The 21,018-nt window shown below is 46.4% G+C and overlaps 4 protein-coding genes across 4 annotated transcripts; 1 reads left to right on the forward strand and 3 right to left on the reverse strand.

The window, feature by feature from the left end:
- Positions 1-210: 210 nt before the first annotated feature.
- Positions 211-1,575, forward strand: CCR75_002350 (uncharacterized protein; the record flags this gene model as incomplete). Its single annotated transcript, XM_067960447.1, has 1 exon — positions 211-1,575. One exon carries the CDS (start codon positions 211-213, stop codon positions 1,573-1,575), a length of 1,365 nt encoding a protein of 454 aa, XP_067819260.1.
- A 133-nt stretch (positions 1,576-1,708) lies between these two features.
- CCR75_002351 (uncharacterized protein) lies at positions 1,709-2,067 on the reverse strand (the record flags this gene model as incomplete). Its single annotated transcript, XM_067960448.1, is given in 2 exon segments — positions 1,709-2,048; positions 2,063-2,067. 2 exon segments carry the CDS (start codon positions 2,065-2,067, stop codon positions 1,709-1,711), a joined length of 345 nt encoding a protein of 114 aa, XP_067819259.1.
- Positions 2,068-2,225: 158 nt separating this feature from the next.
- On the reverse strand, positions 2,226-2,690 carry CCR75_002352 (uncharacterized protein; the record flags this gene model as incomplete). Its single annotated transcript, XM_067960449.1, has 1 exon — positions 2,226-2,690. One exon carries the CDS (start codon positions 2,688-2,690, stop codon positions 2,226-2,228), a length of 465 nt encoding a protein of 154 aa, XP_067819262.1.
- A 488-nt stretch (positions 2,691-3,178) lies between these two features.
- CCR75_002353 (uncharacterized protein) lies at positions 3,179-4,732 on the reverse strand (the record flags this gene model as incomplete). The annotated part of the gene is made up of 1 exon (XM_067960450.1): positions 3,179-4,732. One exon carries the CDS (start codon positions 4,730-4,732, stop codon positions 3,179-3,181), a length of 1,554 nt encoding a protein of 517 aa, XP_067819261.1.
- Positions 4,733-21,018: the final 16,286 nt, after the last annotated feature.

The raw sequence follows: 21,018 nt of genomic DNA on the forward strand, positions 1-21,018 counted from the left end.
CAATAGTATTGTGTAAACCTTTGTTTTGATTGGTGCATTTTGTGCCCTCGACGCTTATCCGGCACCTGTATACTCGCCATTTCGCCGATCGTCTCTGCGGAGTCAGCATCTGGGTCTCATGCCTTTAGACGTCTAATCCAAACGTGCTTTCATGTAGCCAACCCCCATCGCGATTGGAGTCACGCATTTGCCTTTTTGCCGACACTAATTATGAATGAGGAAACTAAACCAGTGCCGTCGGACATTGATGTCATGTGGCTCCTCGAAAAGGACCCTTTTTTCGAAAATGGTCCATCCGAAAGACGCTCGGCGCTCGAGTTGCGTCGTGAAAAGAATCGCGAGTCCATGCGTCGATCGCGCCAGCGTCAGCGTGACCGTGTGCAAGTGCTTTTCCACGCAGTGCAACAGCTTGAAGAGCAGTACAAATGCCTTCGACGGGAACTCGACGTGAAGCCACAAGTGTGCTATTCGACCACTTGTCGAAAGTATACGGACGTGGTACAACTTATTAACCAATTAGGTGCCGAGAAATTGTACCTCAAGGCTTCACTTCAAGCCAAAGTGTCGTGGCAACATCAATTAAGTCGCGTGCTTGAGACCAAGACAGCGCTTGATTTAAGCGCGACGTCGTGGACAAAGGAGTGGTCATTCCTTCATCGATTTCACGTTGCAACAACGCACGAAGTAAAGGCGGTGTTTCGATTTCGTGACGTCACGTTAAACGACGTGAACGACTTGATCATGAAACACACGAGACTAATCCAGCGCGTTCAACACGAGTTGCTGGCGAGTGACGAATGGCGTTCTCAAACGGATCCTAGCAATCGTAGCAACGACGTTCGAACAGACATTCACGATGGTCTCGACGAGGTTTTTGGGTGGGCTTTGCGTCGACGTCTTTGCGGAAGTGTGATGGAATTTGTATTTACCAAACGATTTCCGACCCTAGCGGTGGCGAAAGTCATGCAAAAAGCGTGGGAGAATGAAATGAATTGGCAAGGAGCACAAGTTGTTAAGTACGACGTCCAACGTCTGGTTATGCTACAGAAGATTAATTCTCATGCGTACGTCCTTGGTCGGGACGTCCAGAGTCCGGATAAAGCACCCGTGTTTCGAACATCACTCTTGCGGTATCGTATGGCAACAAGTGGCCACTTTGATTCGTTGCGAGGGGTGGCCAATGACAAACATTCTTCGCATTTTTATGCCACTGGTGTCGTGATTGGCACACAGAGTGTGGCACCAATTGAAACGACGGGACACAAGATGGTGTGGGACACTCGGGAGTCGTCCGCTTGCGTTGTGTGGCCCGAGCTAGCGCATTCGATTGAAATGCTTCAGATCGTGGATGCTCGGACGGGGGAAAACCAGTATGTCCACGTGCGGTGGGGAGGCCAAACCAATTACGGCTCGGCATTTGATGCCCGTCGCAATGCCGCGGATATGGTCACGACGCTTTTGCGGTGGGAATTGGCCACGATTGCTCCTGCGATTGAATTGATGCCGACCGGAAAGGCTCCAGTCGTCGACGCAAGTTTAAGTGTTGACGACTGCTTCATGGCCACAAAAGACTAGAGTTTGGAAAAAAAGGGTCCTTTTTCGGCAAATCTGGAAACGCATATTTCTCTTTGTGTCCTTCTTTACTTTAAACAACTGTTTTTTAATGTGATATAAAGTCTAACAGAATATGAGCAAATTTATCTAAATGTCATCTTGGCCTATAAAACCCTAAAATTCCAGCCAAAGGGATCCCCACCACGTAATACGCCACACCATTCACCGTCGCAGCCACTTTTTGCTGCCCAGCACCACGAAAAATAGGTGCCCACATGGGCAATACAGTGGGAGCGTAGGAAGCCCCTTTTTCAGTATTTACAAACAGATACGGAATGTCTTTCCGGAGCACATACAGCACCGTCGCAAACGTCACGGAAACCCCAAACATAAGCACTAACGAGACCGTGGTTGCCAATTTTGCCTGTTGCGGTGCATTCACCACGAAAATCATAAATAAGAGGGTATCAATATTCAAAAGAATCGCGTGCGCACTTATTGCAATTACGGCATGTTGCAACACCCCAGCCAGGAGCGTGAAGTAGCTCAAAAGCCCACCACTCTGTCATCATCATGAGGAATGATGGTATGCCTAGATGTAAAAAGATACCTATTTGCGCCGTGGCCTCTTTTTAGTGCCAGCCTCGCCACCACTGAAAGAGGTAGTGGAGCTACGAGTGAAAGTACGGGATTAGTAGCAGTGGCAACACGACATTGCCCAGTGCTCGTGCCAACGCAATGCCGTGGAATCCCATACGTGAGATAATAGCCGCATAAAATGTTGACGACATTGCTAAAATTATGGCAATGACGACATGTGGCTTCACTATATTCTGCGCTTGCAACACTTTGCGCACTAATTCGTAGAGAAACCCAAAGGGGACGCCGAGCAGCATCCACCGTGAAAAGCTCTGGGCAAATTGTGCAACTTTTGCGTCTTGCCCCATGGCAAGCAAAAACGTCTCGGCGTACCAATTAAAAAGGTAAATTGGGCCAAGACATACACTGATGATTTGCACGCCAACTTGAAAATAAAGGACAATTTTGGCAAATCGCTTGGCCCCATATGCTTGAGAGCAAAGCGTATCGAGCACCGATGTGAGCCACGCTGTAATATTCATAAACTGCGGCAACATTTGTCTAGTAAAAAAGAAATGTGCACGAAAAAGTCATGCAACCTACCATTGTAGAAAGTGTGGCTGCGTCCACATACTGTTGTGTATGTGGTGACTCAATGTGACCTGCAAATATAATACACGTAAAACCAGGTAGAAATTCTCGTGTCGACGTTAAAACCTTTGTCAAAAGCTCGGTGAGCCTTAAAATGAAGCTACCCAAACTTTGATGAAGTCGACGTGAAACAATTGTCGAAAACGATTGATTAATTAGAACTTTGTCAAAATAATTTCGAGATCTAAAAGTCAGGGAATGTGAAAAAGAAAAGAAAAGTAGTGACCAACGAAATATAGGCAACCCATGTAAACTTAAAATGGAAGCTCTCTTTCATAAGATAACTAGGGGGTTAAATTTATGTTGCCCGCTTCTGCAAAACGTGACCGCTTGGTTACATTGTGATTACGTCATACACGACCTAGCAAACCTTCAAAGTCGTTATAGAAACGCATTAGAGGGACACGAGATTTAACGCCGGTGCAATTGTGAGCATTTCCCACCGTAGGAGACCCTGCAAGGTATCCCCGGCATTTCGGTGCGCGTGTTCCTCTCCACGATAATCCGTTCGACCAGTCCAGCGCAATTGCTGGTACTCTTCGCCAGTGGCTAAATTCACAACATTGAGAAATTCAATCGATAGGGACAAATGCGCCCATTGTAACCTGTCATTTGTCTCCCTCTGGGCACTGTCCACACTTTGTGTGCCCAGCACGTAACCTGTTACTTCTAGTCGAATGGCTTTTGAGTCGGTATCGAAAGAAATGGGTACACTGGGCGCCGTCGTGTCAACATAAGTAAGGACGTTTTCTGTCGATGACGTATACATTCGTTTGGTTTCATTTAGAAAGCGAACAAAGACAGAGCGAAAGGTCGAAATATCAGTTGTTGGAGACGTGACGTCACGTCCTAAAACGTAAGCATTTGCATTAATTCGTTGCAACACCTCCAGACGACAAGTTTCCCCCTTGACTTTTTGAAATTGATCGAGTCGCATGTCATTTGCCCATGTCTTTTGCATTAATGGGACCACACGAAGTCCAGTGAACGTCTTAGTAAACACGCACTCCATGACGCTCTTTTCGACCTTTTGAAGAATGTCCCACCCAAATAGTTGCCTTCGTTTGATACGCCACCCTTCTTTGTCCACATTTGGAAAAAACAATTTGTGTTGCACACGACTAAGTGTTTGTTTATTTTCTAAAATGACGCGAGTCAAGTCTAACTCGGTCAAGGGGCGGAAACCAAACGTTTGCGCAGCCTCGTACTGATCTAATTGATGCAAATGAAGAGCTTCGATGCCACTTAATGCCGGCTGTTGCGGTTGCAAAGACCACTGTGGCGTGTCGGTCGTTAGACAGCTGTCGAGAATTCGAAACAAGTGCAACTTCCAAGTTGCCTGTTGCTGGATTTCGGCCTTTAAATACAAATTTTCGGCCCCTAGTCTTTTAACAAGTTCCAGTGCTTGTGCATAATTCGTTGCCGTACGACAATTCGACAACGTTTGACAAGCCACGTCGTCGGTACACGCTGTTGCACGTAAGCACAGATGCGCGTATTGCTTCTCGAGACTGGCAACTGTTTTCTTCATTGCGTGCAACTCTTCTTGTTGCCGATGCCTTGCTTTTCGCATGCATTCACGATTTTTTTGCCGTCTCAGTTGGATTGCACCCGTATTTGGCAACTGAGTGCGATCGGAAATCTCTTCAAAGGCAACACGGGTCCATTTTGAGGCCGTTGTGGTTAGTCGTTTTATGTGACTTTTTCGTAAATGATCCGTTGCTACCAGTTGCGAACCCGTTTTTGAAGAATATAAACGCGGATCTTTGCCGCAAATTTGGCAATTGCGGTCGACGGAATGATGCGCATTTAGCACCACGTTCGGGCTCTCAAAAAGACTGCTTTCGCTTCTTACGCTTACCACTGACTCGTTCTGCTGGTTTAAATTGTCTCTAAAGACGTCCTCGTCGCTTGCGTTTGCCCCCAAGTGCCAATCTTTATCAATCATCGTACTTCCCCGTCTTTTTTTCACCAGGGTTGAATCATGGGAAGCGTTGTGAAAATCAGCCAATCAAATGGTACTAGAGCCCCTAGGTGAAAAGGTCAAAAAGTTATAGAGATTCTCTCAGTCGTAATAATTCAATATAGAAAGCAATGAGCTGTGAGATTGCTTACTACATAAAATTATACAGCCCGACTTGCACGCTTCGTCCTTGAGAAGCATAGCTGCTGGTAAGTGATGCCTGTGAACTGGCTCGTGTCTTGAATCTGTTCGATAGGTTCGCGCTTGTAATGGGGCACACTGGTTGGAGAATCGTTGTTGTATATCATTTACTTTATGGGTAAAATATCATTTTATCTTATTCAAAGATAATTTATTACTAAAATCCCGTTTATTATGGGTAACAAATGTGATCGCCGCCAGATATAAATCTGGCGGCCGAAATATTATTTTTTAAGTTAGCCAGGGTACATTTATCGATTAGATAATTAAATAAGTGCAGTTCCCCTTTTGATCTGAAAGCGTCTAGTGCCTTCCTAAGGCTTACGCATTGATCTGTGAGAGACAGAGAAGCCTTTCTAAGCTACATACACTCGGGCACTAGTTGCCACTTGGTTCTACGAGCCCCTGAATCCCTTGAACTAGGATTCATTAAGCATAAATTGTAACGGGGTGTATCGTAAAATGAAATTAACACTTAAAGGTTGTTAATTAATATATTAGATAATATTTGGAGAATATTAATTACATAATAATATTCTAAAAGCTATCATTGGTAGATATAGACCATTATATCTACTTTCTCCGCGGTCCAGTCGGCGCTGGACGCGCGCAAGAGAAAGACAGATAAGACCTATAGTACATATTTGTATTAGTTTATAATTAAGTTAGTATTAAGTAGATAGACAAGAAGATATTAATTATCTAAATACAGTTTTCATTTAACCCTCTTTAAAACAGGTGTTTTAAAGAGACTTCCTCTGCACGCATTAGTGTACGTGAAGTGACGTGAGGCACCACTCGCACTGAGGCAGCGCGAAGTGGACTTGTACCGAAGCAGTACGAGTCGGCAGTGCCCCGTTCCCACCTGGTAGCATTTTGTAGTCCGTCCAAGGACCACAGTTCCATCATCTAACATGAACATGTTAGATGATAATGGAAATACGCATCACGTTTTGCGTGATAGCTACTCCTTTCTAAAAGACATAAAAAAGAGTGCGGTCCGAACGAATGAATTCGACCGTAGGGAACGACGCCATCTTGGCCATGCTGTCCGGTTGGACAGAGATGCCGTCCATTCAGCCATCTCCCTGTTCATACAACATGAACTTGACGAGGCGAAGGAGAAAGTAGCCTTGCTTAATTAGCAAGGCTCTCAACCGGCAGAACTGTTGAGGTTACAGCAGGTACAGATGGGATGACCCACACGCGTCGTCCCGAAACCTTAAAGATTGACATCTCTAAGTAAAGGGGAGTCGAAGAAGACTCCCTCTTAAGATGGTTTGTCGAGTTAAACGATGCCATAAGGGCACGTCACACCATCGACGAGCAAATGCAAATCGCATTCGCTCAATCAAATCTGACAGGTCATGCCAAAACTTGGGCATTGGGCCTTAAGTTGCGCGACCCATACGTCTTTGGGTCGCTAAAGTCTTTTCAAACCCGGCTCATATAGACAGCTGAACCGCCAAGGGCTGAGTTCAGAGCTCGTTCAGAGCTTCTGAAACTTAAGCAAGGCAAGCGTGATGTGCACGCATATGCCCAGCACATACGACTCTTAGCGAGTTGTATTACCAATAACCCAGTCCATGAACACACGTTGATCACGATGCTCATGCAAGGTCTATCGGATGGCCCCGTAAAGACCCACCTGTTCCGCTTGGAACTGAATACGCTTGAAGAAGAAATATCCGTTGCGAAACAGGAGGACTAAAGCTTGAGTCAGGCTCAAGCTTGTTCGCAATCGTATCGTCCTCCAAGACGACACGAGCTTGGAGGTCCAGAACCTATGGACCTCTCTTATGTCGAAAGAGAGACCTCGCTTTTCGAACAATAGGCGATTGCAGAATTGCAATCGCTGTCAAAAGTTAGGACAATACGCTCATGAGTGCAGTGCCCCAAACCCGGTACCAATAAGTACTAAACGTAATGATGGATCGAATGTCAAAAAGGGCAACGGTCGCGGGTCCAACGTTGTTGCAAGATCGCAACAACGAAGCGGACCGCCAAAAAAACGGTCGGGGTCAGTGGGGGCGCAACGCCTTACCGATCCAGCAACCTCAAGAAATTCCGCAAATCTCTTTACAAAGTTGCTCTCCAGACACACAATCATTATGTGTCTCTGCACCTGTCGATGAGGTATCCCTCATCACCTTATAGTTAAAAGTGACAAAAATTTGTCACTTAGAGCACTAGTGGACTATAAGCGTCGAATAACTTGTATTGTCGCCAGTCGCTAGAGGGTCGTAGACTCAAATATGTTGAGCGCGACATCCCTCCAACTAGGATGAAGGTGCATCTAGCGACAGGCGCACAATAACAGTAATGAAACGCGTAGTGAAATTTCACTACACGTTAAAAGTGTTACAGTACGATGATGATTTCATCGTACTGGATTTGGATGACAAATTTGATGTCATCCTAGTATTATCTTGGCTCAGGAAATATGGGCCAAGAATCAGCTGGCAGCATCGATCCGTAAAGATGCCTGCCACTTATTCATCAGATGGCCATCTTACGACAGTCTTGGACCGTCCACAAGAGTATGGATGCACAACGAGGAAGTGCGATGGCCTCACTTGTGGTACGGTCATTAGAACGACTGCACTAGATCACAGTGTTATGACGCCAGCGCCTGTGCGAATGCGTAGGCAGCGTCGAGCTGAAGTGACTAGACTTCAGCACCATGAGGGATTAATCCATCGGCAGCCTGTGGATAAATTCCAGGAAGTAACCGAGACATTGAATGTCATGGTTAATGACGGATCAAGAGTGGGCGCTTATACTCTTGATCTGTATGCGCCTCCGAAGCCGCATACATATCAAGAGTCTTTGGAGATAATTCAATTACCAACCCTAGAACCTAAGCGGTAAATAAATTCTATATCGATCGATTAAAAGCGGACCATGTGAGGAAGTCAACCTCCCCGCATAGTTTTCCGACCTTCTGTGTGCGAAAGGCTACAGGAGGGTGGCGAATATTGCAAGCCTTCAAAAACGTGAACGCTGTAATAATACCGTCTCAAACGACGATACCTAGAAAAGACGTAATCATAGATGGTATGTCTAAGAGAACCATCTTTTGTCTATGGATCTAATGGATGGATTATATCAGATTCTTATGCGTGAACGGGACATCCCGAACACAGCAGTGAGCACTGCCGGTGGGATGCTCTGGGAATGGCTAGTTATCCCACAGGGGCTTAGTAATGCCCATGCAGCGTTCAACAGATGCGTAACGAATCAACGAATCCGTAGAGACCGGTGCGAGAATTCGCACCGAGTTTCTTTGACGATGTATTCGTCTATAGCCGGGCCATGAACGGAATGATGGACAAGGAAGTTCATAAAACTTACGTTTGTCAAGTTCGTAAACTTATGCGAAAACATAAGTTGTACGGAAATCTCAAGAAGTGTATATTAGCTGCAAGCGAATTACCAATTCTTGGGTGCATCGTCGGTAAACGCAACGTGCGCCTTGATCCCAAAAGTTCAAGGCAATTTCCGAATGGCCAGTTCCAGTCGATGTCAAGGGACTTAGAAAGTTCCTTAGGCTAGCGGCGTACTTGCTAAAGTACTCACTCAATTATGCCGAGATGACAGTTCATCTCTCGCGTCTCTTGAAAAAAGACAAGAAACGGTTAGGGAATGCCGATTGTCAGCGTTCCTTTGAAGGCATCAAGCAAAGCTTGATGCAATCGCCCATCTTGGCGATTGCACATCAAGACAGACATTTCCATGTGGTCTGGGACGCCAGCGATTTCGTAATCGACTGTGCGTTAATGCAATACGATACAGACGGCGCGGAGAGCGTCGTCTGTTACCAATCGCGTCAGCTGCAACAGGCTGAACGCAATTACCCAGCGCATGACAAGAAATTCCATGAAGTATGCACTGGCTGAATTTAGGGTCTATTTCCTCGGAGATAGACCGATCACCGTACACACGGACCATGCGTCATTACGCACGGCCGTAAACAGCCCACACCTCTCGCAAAGAATGGTGAGGTGGCTATCCTTCTTCACGGAGAATAATTTCTTCGTATAATATAAACTTGGACGACTTAATGTCGTCGCTGATGCGTTATCACGCCGACTCGATTCGAGCCGGCTGTGCACTCGAGCAGTGGAAATAATCCCACTGTTGCAACACTCATTACAAGTGTTCCATCATCACCTCTGTTTGATGACATAAAAAAGCCTACACAGAAGATAAAGACCTTCTCCGTTTAATCGATCATCTGATATATGTATTTAATAAATCTTTTAAAGATTTACTGGCTTTATATCGATTATCATCCGATCGATACACAACCCGCAACGACTTACTGTACTACACAGACGTTGCCGACGACATTCCACGTGTTGTCGTCCCTACTCACAATGATTTGCGCTAGCGCATCATGTATGAGTGTCACGATGCACCAACAAGTGGGCATCGTGGACATGAAAAAACTTGTCTCACAGTAAGTCGCGACTTTTACTGGCCCCGTTAGTATCACTTCGTGCGCAGGTACTTTCGTGCTTGCGAGGTATGTCGACGGATGAAGCCTAGCCCTTCATCTTTTGCACCTTTCAAAACTTTCCCACTTCCGGCAGAATGTTGGCAGTCCATATCTATGGACTTCGTCTTCGGATTTCATGAAGCCGTCACAAAAATAATGGAATCCTTGTTTTTGTAAACAGATATAGCAAGATGGTACATCTTGTTGCAGTACCAGAACTGATCCTGGCTCCGGGTTGTGCCCGTTCTTTATCGACACGATATTCAAACTGCACTGTTTACCCGTGAACTGTTCTCGGATAGAGATTTACGGCTCACGACGGAGTTTTAACAATCCGTTTTTCGATCTTTCGGAACACGGCTGACTATGTCAACTTCTAATCATTCAGAGACGGATGGTCAGACGCAGGATCCTCTAGTTTGGGGGGGCCTCGCACGATAAAACCATTTCTGGCTCATGCTCATCACGCTTCGGAGTTACCAACGACGCGAGTGATGTCGAAGCAATCGACATCGAAGATGAGAAAGATCTCATAGCAGTGCGCTTTGTGCGCACTGGAAAAGATAAAACAAATGAGTCAGCAGAAAAATTTCTGCTGGCTCGAGAATCAGTAATCCGTTTCGTAAGGATTTCATTGCTAACGCAGTGGACCGATAGAAACGGAACGCAGACAAACATGAAAGAGCAATTGTTCTTTCATTTAAAATTATTGACCTATTACTACTCTTTACGGTAAATTTACCTAAGCGTGTAGTTACTAATATGGGTAGCAGTAAACTACTACCAAAGTTCATTGGGCCACTCCGTGAACTGAATCGCGGAGGCAATGCGTACACAACAGAATTGCCACGTAGAATGCAAACGCATCCTATGTTTTACTTTGGTCGGCTCCGCCCGTACCGTCAGTACACGGTTTCTCCCAAGGACGGATCTGACCACCCTTTTCAAGAATCCCTAAAAGATTCTTGTGGTCACGAACCAGATTCTCATGCTGAATCTGGAGATTCTCCTGTCGGTTCCGAAGATCCTCGAAACTGCGATAAGCTGACGACAGCTCATCACGAAGAGCGTGATATTTCCGGTCGTACTCCAACATTGAGTACGCACTCTCCGAACGGTTTTCCAACCGTTCGATATAGTGAGCCTGCATCGTCTGCTCCAACGAGTGACGCTTACCGCGCTCGTGTTCAAGACCGTCCTCCAATACATGGAGGTAGCGGTCGCGTTTGTCGACTTCGACCCTTGATCCGACACACGGTTCGGATCTATTTTTACCTCCTCCACCACAACCATTGGTCGATTTCCGCGGTGGCCAACGATTCCTTGTGGAACGTATTCAAAACCACCGTGATGTGAAGGGGCAGCGAATGAGTTATCTGGTTAACTAGCGCGGTTATTCACCTTCGCATGACAGATGGGGGCCTCGTTCCCAGCTGGTTATTGACGTTGAGGGCCTCGTCTGTTAGTATAACGAGACTCATCAGATGGATTAGAGGGTCCATTGAAAAACGCGCGCCCCTGGCGCGTGTAAATCTATTGCAAAAAACGTCAATCGCATCGGCATCTCAATAGAGATGCGAGCCCTTCCCCAGGGGGAAGAAAGGGAGTATTCATCTCCTTTCACTCGTTTCGTATTGTCGACACAACATGGACACGGGTCGCCCTACGTGAGGCATGGAAGTCCTGCCTCACGAGACGACCGGTGCAATTTTAAACCTTGCACCGGTTGGATTCGTTTCTCAAACTTAACGCGAATTGCGTTAGGACTTTGAAGCCGCATCCAATGTCTTTGACATTGGAAAAAAACGCGCTTCAGGCTTGCATTAACGAGATTTTATCTCGCTTGTTGTTGCCACTATACCATCGATGCTTAAGAAAACCATCGAGGTAAAAATCTTCCTTAGCGCAAAAGTTCTTCGCGCTGGGATCCAGGCCATGTAGCTTTGCCGCAATAAATAAAGGATATTAATTGTGAGGAGTTGTCTCTCCAGACAAGTTACTGACTAGCCGTTCGGGTAAAGCCACGGCTTTTTCTCAGGGTAAGACGAGACATTTTATTGTATGTACTCGGACACGGACCATGCGTCATTACGCACGGCCCTAAACAGTCCACACCTCTCGCAAAGAATGGCGAGGTGGCTATCCTTCTTTACGGAGAATAATTTCTTCGTAGAATATAAACTAGAACGACTTAATGTCGTCGCTAATGCGTTATCACGCTGACCCGATTTCGAGCCGGCTGTGCACTCGAGCAGTGAAAATAATCCCACTGTTGCAACACTCATTACAAGTGTTCCATCATCACCTCTGTTTGATGACATAAAAAAGCCTACACAGAAGATAAAGACCTTCTCCATTTAATCGATCATCTCATGAATTCATTTAATAAATCTTTTAAAGATTTACCGGCTTTATACCGATTGTCGTCCGATCGATACACAACCCGCAACGACTTACTGTACTACATAGCCGTTGCCAACGACATTCCACGTGTTGTCGTCCCTACTCACAATGATTTGCGCTAGCGCATCATGTATGAGTGTCACGATGCACCAACAAGTGGGCATCGTGGACATGAAAAAACTTGTCTCACAGTAAGTCGCGACTTTTACTGGTCCCGTTAGTATCACTTCGTGCGCAGGTACTTTCGTGCTTGCGAGGTATGTCGACGGATGAAGCCTAGCCCTTCATCTTTTGCACCTTTCAAAACTTTCCCACTTCCGGCAGAATGTTGGCAGTCCATATCTATGGACTTCGTCTTCGGATTTCATGAAGCCGTCACAAAAATAATGGAATCCTTGTTTTTGTAAACAGATATAGCAAGATGGTACATCTTGTTGCAGTACCAGAACTGATCCTGGCTCCGGGTTGTGCCCGTTCTTTATCGACACGATATTCAAACTGCACTGTTTACCCGTGAACTGGTCTCGGATAGAGATTTACGGTTCACGACGGAGTTTTAACAATCCGTGATCCGATCTTGCGGAACTCGGCTGACTATGTCAACTTCTAATCATTCAGAGACGGATGTCCAGACGCAACTCGCAAATCGCGACCTTGAAGAGATACTTCGAGGTTACGTCCAATCGTGTCCGAAAATTGGAGCGAGTTTTTACCGATGGTCGAATTCGCCATCAATAATTAGGTGCATGCGTCTACAAAGCATACACCGTTCTTCGTGAATGGCTTACGCCATCCACGCATACCCACCCATTTAGAAGGATCCTCTAGTTTAAGAGGGCTCGCACGAGAAAACCATTTCTGGCTCATGCTCATCACGCTTCGAAGTTACCAACAACGCGAGTGATGTCGAAGCAATCGACATCGAAGATGAGAAAGATCTCATAGCAGTGCGCTTTGTGCGCACTGGAAAAGATAAAACAAATGAGTCAGCAGAAAAATTTCTGATGGCTCGAGAATCAGTAATCCGTTTCGTAAGGATTTCATTGCTAACGCAGTGGACCGTTAGAAACGGGACGCAGACAAACATGGAAGAGCAAATGTTCTTTCATTTAAAAATTAATGACCTAGTACTACTCTATACGGTAAATTTACCTAAGCGTGTAGTTACTAATATGGGTAGCAGTAAACTACTACCCAAGTTCATTGGGCCACTCCGTGTACTGCATCGCGGAGGCAATGCGTACACAACAGAATTGCCACGTAGAATGCAAACGCATCCTATGTTTTACTTTGGTCGGCTCCGCCCGTACCGTTAGTACGCGGTTTCTTCCAAGGACGGATCTGACCACCCTTGTCAAGAATCCCTAAAAGATTCTTGTGGTCACGAACCAGATTCTCATGCTGAATCTGAAAATTCTCATGTCGGGTCCGAAGATCCTCGAAACTGCGATAAGCTGACGACAGCTCATCACGAAGAGCGTGATATTTCCGTTCGTACTCCAACATTGAGTACGCACTCTTCGAACGGTTTTCCAACCGTTCGATATAGTGAGCCTGCACCGTCTGCTCCAACGAGTGACGCTTACCGCGCTCGTGTTCAAGACCGTCCTCCAATACATGGAGGTAGCGGTCGCGTTTGTCGATCTTCGACTCTTGATCCGACACACGGTTCGGATCTAATTTTACCTCCTCCACCACAACCATTGGTGGATTTTCGCGGTGGCCAACGGTTCCTTGTGGAACGTATTCAAAACCACCGTGATGTGAAGGGGCAGCGAATGAGTTATCTGGTTAACTAGCGCAGTTATTCACCTTCGTATGACAGATGGGAGCCTCGTTCTCAGCTTGTTGTTGACGTTGAGGGCCTCGTCTGTTAGTATAACGAGACTCATCAGATGGATTAGAGGGTCCATTGAAAAACGCGCGCCCCTGGCGCGTGTAAATCGATTGCAAAAAACGTCAATCGCATCGGCATCTCAATAGAGATGCGAGCCCTTCCCTAGGGTGAAGAAAGGGAGTAAACATCCCCTTTCACTCGTTCCGTATTGTCGACACAACATGGACACGGATCACCCCACGTGAGTGGTACCCACTGGAGCAGGGGTACGGGGTACCACAAGAACTATTATTACGATGGCTAACGCCATCGTCATCACCACGCACAGAAATAAGTGTGGGTGACGGCACGGGAGACGGTGCTGGCGATGCTGAATCATCCTCATCGTGGGAACCAAACATGCTATGGCGAACGCTATAATCTCGTCCATCCGATTGAGCCCTCTCCTTCGAAGGCTCATAGTCAGCCGCCCAACGACGATCAGACGACTGTTCTGCTCTCCTCGAGTCGGCCATTTCGATCGACTCGCATTCATAGTTGGCCTCCAAAGAGGGGTCGCATTCACGTGGTTGCGGGAGACGACAATACTGCGGCAGACTAAAGAGCTGCCGTGAAGAGACGTGATGCACCACTCGCACTGAAGGAGTGCGTAGTGGACTTGTTCTGAAGCAGTACAAGTCGGCAGTGCCATGTTACAGATTGACAACGAGGAGAAATTTACAATTACGATATTTCTTGCTAAGCTCAAATTTTGCTGGTAGGCGCGCGGATTTCGTGGACTATACAGATCACGGAATCGTTGATACGGTAATTTAATAACCATATGTAACTGGGCACTGCCGATTGTACTGCTTCAGTACAAGTCGAATACGCACTGCTTCAGTGCGAGTGGCACCTCACGTCTCTTCACGGTAGCTCTTTCGTCTGCCGTAGTGTTATCGTCTCCCGCAACACTAGATGTTGCGGGTGCACGTGGTGATTCACCAAGTGATTACGACCCCTCTTTGGAGGTCGACTACGAATGCGAGTCGGACGAAATGGCCGATTCGAAAGGATAGAACAGTCGCCTGATAGACGTCAGGCGGCTGACTATGAGCCTTCGAGTGAGAGGGCTCATTCTGATAGACGAGTTGTAGTCTATTTAGTTCCGACGATGAGGACGATTTCTCATCGCCAGCACTGTCTCCCGTGCCGTCACCTGCGGGATTACTAGCCATTCCCAGAGCATCCCACTGGGAGTGCTCACTGCTGTGTACGGGATGTCCCGTTCACGCATAAAAATCTGATACAATCCATGCATCAGATCCATTGACGAAAAGATAACACTATTAGACATACCATCTATGATTACGTATTTTCTAGGTATCGGCGTTTGAGCCGGTACTGTTGCATCATTCAGTCTATTGAATGCGTGCACTATTCGCACCCTCCTGTGGCCTTTCGCACACAAAAGATCGGGGGAAAATGTGGGGAAGTTGCCTATCTCACATGATAATCGATCGATATAGAATTTATCGATCGCAAGTACTTGTACACGAGGTAGTGGCCACTGCTTCATGACACAGTTCTTCGAGCCCGGTTTGATCTCATGTCGAGTGCCTTTAGCCTTAGGCAACTCGCATGAAACTGCTATAGGGAATACATCCCTGAATTCAACTAAATCTTGTATAAAGGATTTGACTTAAGTGACTCCCTGGATTGAGTAGAATACCTCTTAATCCAAGTCTTCAATTCGAGGACACTTTCGTCCATCGATGAGCTGCTGAGAATCCGCTCGTTCTTTGCAAAAATTAATAGCTGACCGAATATCGGTTACGTATTCGTCCTCTGTGACGAGTACGCAGATCTGTTTGATTCTACCACTATGCATATCTCTCAAGAACCGTTTAGGCTCTAGGGTTGGTAATTGAATTATTTCCCAAGTTAATAATTTCGGAGGCGCATACAGATCAAGAATTTAAGCGCCTACTCTTGATCCGTCATTAATGAAGACATTCAATGTCTCGGTTACTTCCTTGAATTTATCCACAGGCTGCCGAGGGATTAATCCCTCATGATGCCGAAGTCTAGTCACTTCAGCAAAAACTATTTGAGGAGATTTCTCCTCAATTACGTGGGTATTTATCCCCATTCCCTCAACGTCTTCCGACTGTGATTGCGCTATCACAGTCGGGTCCTCTACGGTCGACTCTCTATCCGACCTACGATCATCGCGTTGCCCCTTCTGGACAAAGCCATGATCGTAGGGTGGATTCCTTGAATGTCGCCCGCTAGACGTACATTAATGTCTCAATCCACTCGACTTATCCGAGCGGTTGACCTTCGTCGCTGCCTGTGCATTCGCACAGCCGCCGGCAGCTGGCTCCACAGGAAGATTAGTAATTACACTGTGATCTTGTGCAGTCGAACTAACGACCGTTCCACAAGTGAGGCCATCACACTCACTCGTAGTACATCCACACGCTTGTGGACGCTCCAAGACGTTCATCAGATGGCCATCTGATGAACAAGTGACAGGCATCTTCACGGATCGATGCTGCTAGCTGAATCTTGGCTCATATTTTCTGAGCCAAGGTAAACCTAGGATGACATCAGATTTGTCATCCAAATCCAGTACGATGAAATCATCGTCGTACTGTAATTCTTTTAACGTGTAGTGAAGTTCACTACGCGTTGCATTACTGTTATCGATGCGCCTGTCGCTAGACGCACCGCCATCCTCGTTGGAGAGATGTCCGCTCAACATATTTGAGCCTACGACCCTCTAGTGACTGGCGGCGAATAAAGTTGTTCGACGCTCCGCAGTCCACTAGGGCTCTAAGTGACAAATCATTTGTCACTTTAGCTTCAAGGTGATGAGGGATACCTCATCACCAGGTGCAGAGACACATTATGATTGTGTATCTGGAGCAACTCTCCTCAAGAGATTAAAAAAATCTCTTAAGGTTGCTGGATCAGTAGGGCGTTGCGCCCCTACTGACCCCGACCGTTTTTTGGCGGTACGCCTCGCTGTTGCGATTTCGCAACAGCGTCGGACCCGCGACCGGTTCCCTTTTTAGCATTCGGTCCAAAATTACGTTCAGTACTTTTCGGTACTGGGCGTGGGGCACTACACTCATGAGCGTAGTGTCCTAATTTTTGGCAGCGGTGGCATTTCTGCAATCGCTTGTTGCTCGAAAAGCGAGGTCTCTCGCTTTCAACGTAAGAGAGGTCCATCGGTTTTGGACCTCCTAGCTCGCGTCGTCTCGGAGGACGATATGATGACGAACTCTGTCTCAAGCTAACGTTTTCCTGTTCCGCGACATATTGCTTCTTCAAGCGTATCCAGTTCCAAGCGAAACTGGTGGGTCTTTACGGGACCATCCGTAAGGACTTGCATGAACACCGTAATCAACGTGTGCTCATGGACTGGGTTATTTGTTATACAACTCGCTAAGAGTCGTATGTGCTGGGCGTATGTGTGAACATCGCGCTTGCCTTGTTTCAGCTCCAGAAGCTCTAAACGAGCTCTGAACTCAGCCCTAGGTTGTTCAAACGTCTGTTTGAGCCGGGCTTTAAAAGCCTCTAGCGACGCAAAGACATATGGATCGCGCAACTTAAGGCCCAATGCTCAAGCTTTGGCACGACCTGCCAAATTTGATTGAGCGAATGCGACTTGCATTTGCTCGTCGATAATGTGACGTGCCCTTATGGCATCGTCTAATTCGACAAACCATCTTAAAAGGGAGTCTTCTTCGACTCCCCTATATTTTGAGATGTCAATCTTTAGAGTTTCGGGACGACGCGTTTGCGTCATCCCAGGTACAGGGGTCTGTGCCTGTTGTAATCTCAACAGTTCTGCCTGTTGAGAGCCATGCTGATTCAGCAAGGCAACTTTTTCCTTCATCTCGTCAAATTCATGTTGTATGAACTTGGCGATGGCTGAATGGAGGGCATCTCTGTCCAAATTGGACAGCATTGCCAAGATTGCATCGTTTCCTACGGCCGAACTCATTCGTTCGACCGCACTCCTTTCTATGTCACTTAGAAAGGAGTAGCTTTCACGGGAAACGTGATGCGTATTCCGACTATCATCTAACATGTCCATGTTAGATGTGAGAAATTTTGTCCTTCGACGGACTACAAAGTGCTACCAGGTGTAACGGCGCACTACGACTTGTACTGCTTTGGTTGCGAGTGGTGCCATACGTCACTTAAAGTACACTAGTGCAGAGGAAAACTACTCTTTAAGACGACTACCTTAAAAAGGGTAAAATGAAAACTGTATTAATATAATTAAGTTTCTCTTCTTTCTATCTGTTAATGCTAGCTTAATTATAAACTAATAATAAACACGCAGTTGAAATCTTATCTCTCTATCTTTTTGTTTACGCTTACAGCTGATTAGTCTGCGGGATATATAGATATAACGGCTTATATCTATTTATAGATTAGATTTCCAAGCATTACTAAACAAAGTAATATTCTCCAAATATTATGTACCTTTTCGATTTATATATTAATTAACAACCTCAAGTGTTAAATTCATGTAATAATACATCCCGACACCGCAGAATATATAAAAGCTTCGATTGTTGGTAAAAATTGTTTTGGACACTTGTAGCTCGTCCCCACCTCTGCTGACGAAGTGGGTGTTCAGAAAAAGAGAGTAGGCAATGGTGATGTGGATACGATGAAGGCACGACTTCTGGGCCGCGTTAATTTCCAAATCAGGGGAGGCAGCTATGTATTGACATATTTGGCAGTTATCTCTATGGGCAGTATTCGCACCATTACCATCGCTTCAATTAAATAGTCAGTACCGGCTTAGCTCGGAGGCGTTTCGAGTGCCTACGCAAAAGCATCTATCGATTAAAAAAATTGTAGGGTTCCGCTTCAAATCCCTCAAGGTATGGAGATTGGCCCAGCAAGAACTTGGAGTCAATGACGTTGATGAGCTAGGATTGGAGCTAGAGATTCAATTTTGACGAAGTTTTCTTATTGGAACCTCGCACCCCTTTACACTATGGGGAATTTTGGCTACAAGGCCTCCTTCCACTTAATTATCACACACCTATGTGGGTTGGCAGAGCGGTCATCCATTGGATGGGTGCTCGTTTGCTATTTAGCCTATCTCCGGCGATGTGTGATCGTACCACGGCATGGCCCATCGCGACAGGCCCTTCTCAGAAATGTGCCGTCGACGATGGAAGAGGCAATCCAAATTGCCTAAGTTGAGGAGCAATCCTACAGCAGTACAGCTTGGTAAAAGCCGTCGGCCGAGAGGACAGATGCCACTTCCATGGAGTTGTGTAGTGCAGGCGTTGTCTGTTTTTAATGCGGCAAGCGCGGCCATATGATGGCTCGCTGCTATGCCAGGGTCCCTGCTGGGGCAAAGATGCCCAGCAAGAGGACTCCCTTCCCAAAGGGCGATGACAAGAACCAGCGTGCGAGACGCATGAGTTCTGCATCGACCACTAAAAGGTCGAGAAATGGGGAGCACAGTAAGGACGGGATGTCCTACTGACGCAGATTCGATAATTATCCCATTGTTCAGACTTATCGAACAAATGGGTAGCAAAGTCCCCAAAATACCGGAATTTCGGACCATAACCCTGCTGGTCTATAGCGCTCATGTAAGAGGCTATGACCAGGTGATGACCCTCCTAGTGGCTTCGGGTGCATCACAAAATTTTGTAAAACTCACGGCTCTAAGAAAGAGACCGGCGATGTTTGAGTAATTTTGCCAGGATGGCAAGCGAGAAGAGGCGAACGTTCGTTGAGCGAACGGCGCGCTCGTTAAGTCTGAGGGAGTTCAGGTAGAACTCGCCTTCAGCTTTAGTGATTTCTCTTGTAAAGAGAAGTTCACAGTGCTAGGTATGTAGAGTCCGTATGACCTCATCTTAGGCATGCCATGGTTGGCAAAGTACTAACCATGGATAGACTGGCGTACACGCACAGTTGCGAGCTCTACGCAGGACACCGGAAAGGTTGTGCTCCTGCAAGAGGCGTATGCAACAACAACCTCACTGCACGCAAGAGAAGCTGGTTAAACCGCTTCCTCGCTGTGCTAGGGTGTGTGTCTAAGTAGAGCGCTGCCGCATTACGACTTGCCCGCTTATACCGTGCCACATGCTTGCCAACTTCAGTCTTCCACAGTTGGAGCATGACAGCGATGTGAGGCCTTCTGAATCGCAAACGAGATATAGGAATTTGTACAGCGCGATCTACATTGTAGATTTCCAGTTAGTTACTGAACTTTCTTGATTGTAGCCTTCTTGGAAATCGTGGTTTTATTAGCTGGAAGAAGCGGGTGATCGTCCGGGCTTATTAGATCATTAATTTCCAATAGGAGCACTAATACCATTCAAGTTTGTCAGGGCGTGCTCGTCCAGCATTTTAACAATTGTGTGCTCTTAGTCAATTTAACGCTTCCGTCGTCTCATTGCAAGAATCACATACCTAAAAACTTGGGTAGTACGCCGAGATTCTTCAATTGGAATTGCATATCTGCAAAAAAATGATCCACAGACGCTGCTTTTTACCCGTGACAATCAGATCGTCGACGTGAACTTCAACGAGCACCGTTTTACGCGACTATCGGTTTTTAAAATTACGCAGGAGTCTGTAACTCATTGTTGGAAGCCAAGTTGAACCAGAATTGAGACGAACAATTCGTTTCATAAACGTCCAGACTGCTTGAGCCCATAGGTACTGCGCTCTAGCTCCAATCCTACCGACCTCAGCGGCCGAGTGGTTTAGCACTGGAACTGGGACCGGGAGGTCCGTGGATCGATACCCGCGGAGGGCGGAACTGAGAAACATGTAGCTCAGAAGGATTGCCCAAGAGCCTGGCCAGGGCTTGTTCACCAAGTCCCTGCGCGAGTGCTCTGCCACCTCCCGATGATGTTTGGAGAGGTGGGGGAAATGAGCTCAATCAATATTAAGGCTCATCCTCACGTACACACGCAGAGATGCGGGTCGTGTGAAGGATTTCAAGTGCTACCAAGTGTAGACGGGCACGTCTAAATGCGACCACGCTCTACTAAAGCACACATCCTAGCACAGCGTGGAAGCAGCTTGACCGTGTACTCTCGCGTGCAGTGAGGCAATCGTGGTGGGCACCTTAACGACCTCTCCCAACGCACTAGTAAAGTACACTGGTACACTTGTCGTCACGGGAGCGGTGATCCGACTCCTCGTGCGCACTTACCAAGTAGGAAACAGTTTTCAGACTGGTTTATATATATTCGTTTCAAATATAAATACCTATATTTTATCGTATTAAATATAAATACCTATATTTAATCGTATTAAATATAAATAGCTATATTTAATCGTATTAAATAT

This window comes from Bremia lactucae, linkage group LG15, assembly GCF_004359215.1.
Source record: "Bremia lactucae strain SF5 linkage group LG15, whole genome shotgun sequence".
Lineage (NCBI taxonomy): Eukaryota > Oomycota > Peronosporomycetes > Peronosporales > Peronosporaceae > Bremia > Bremia lactucae.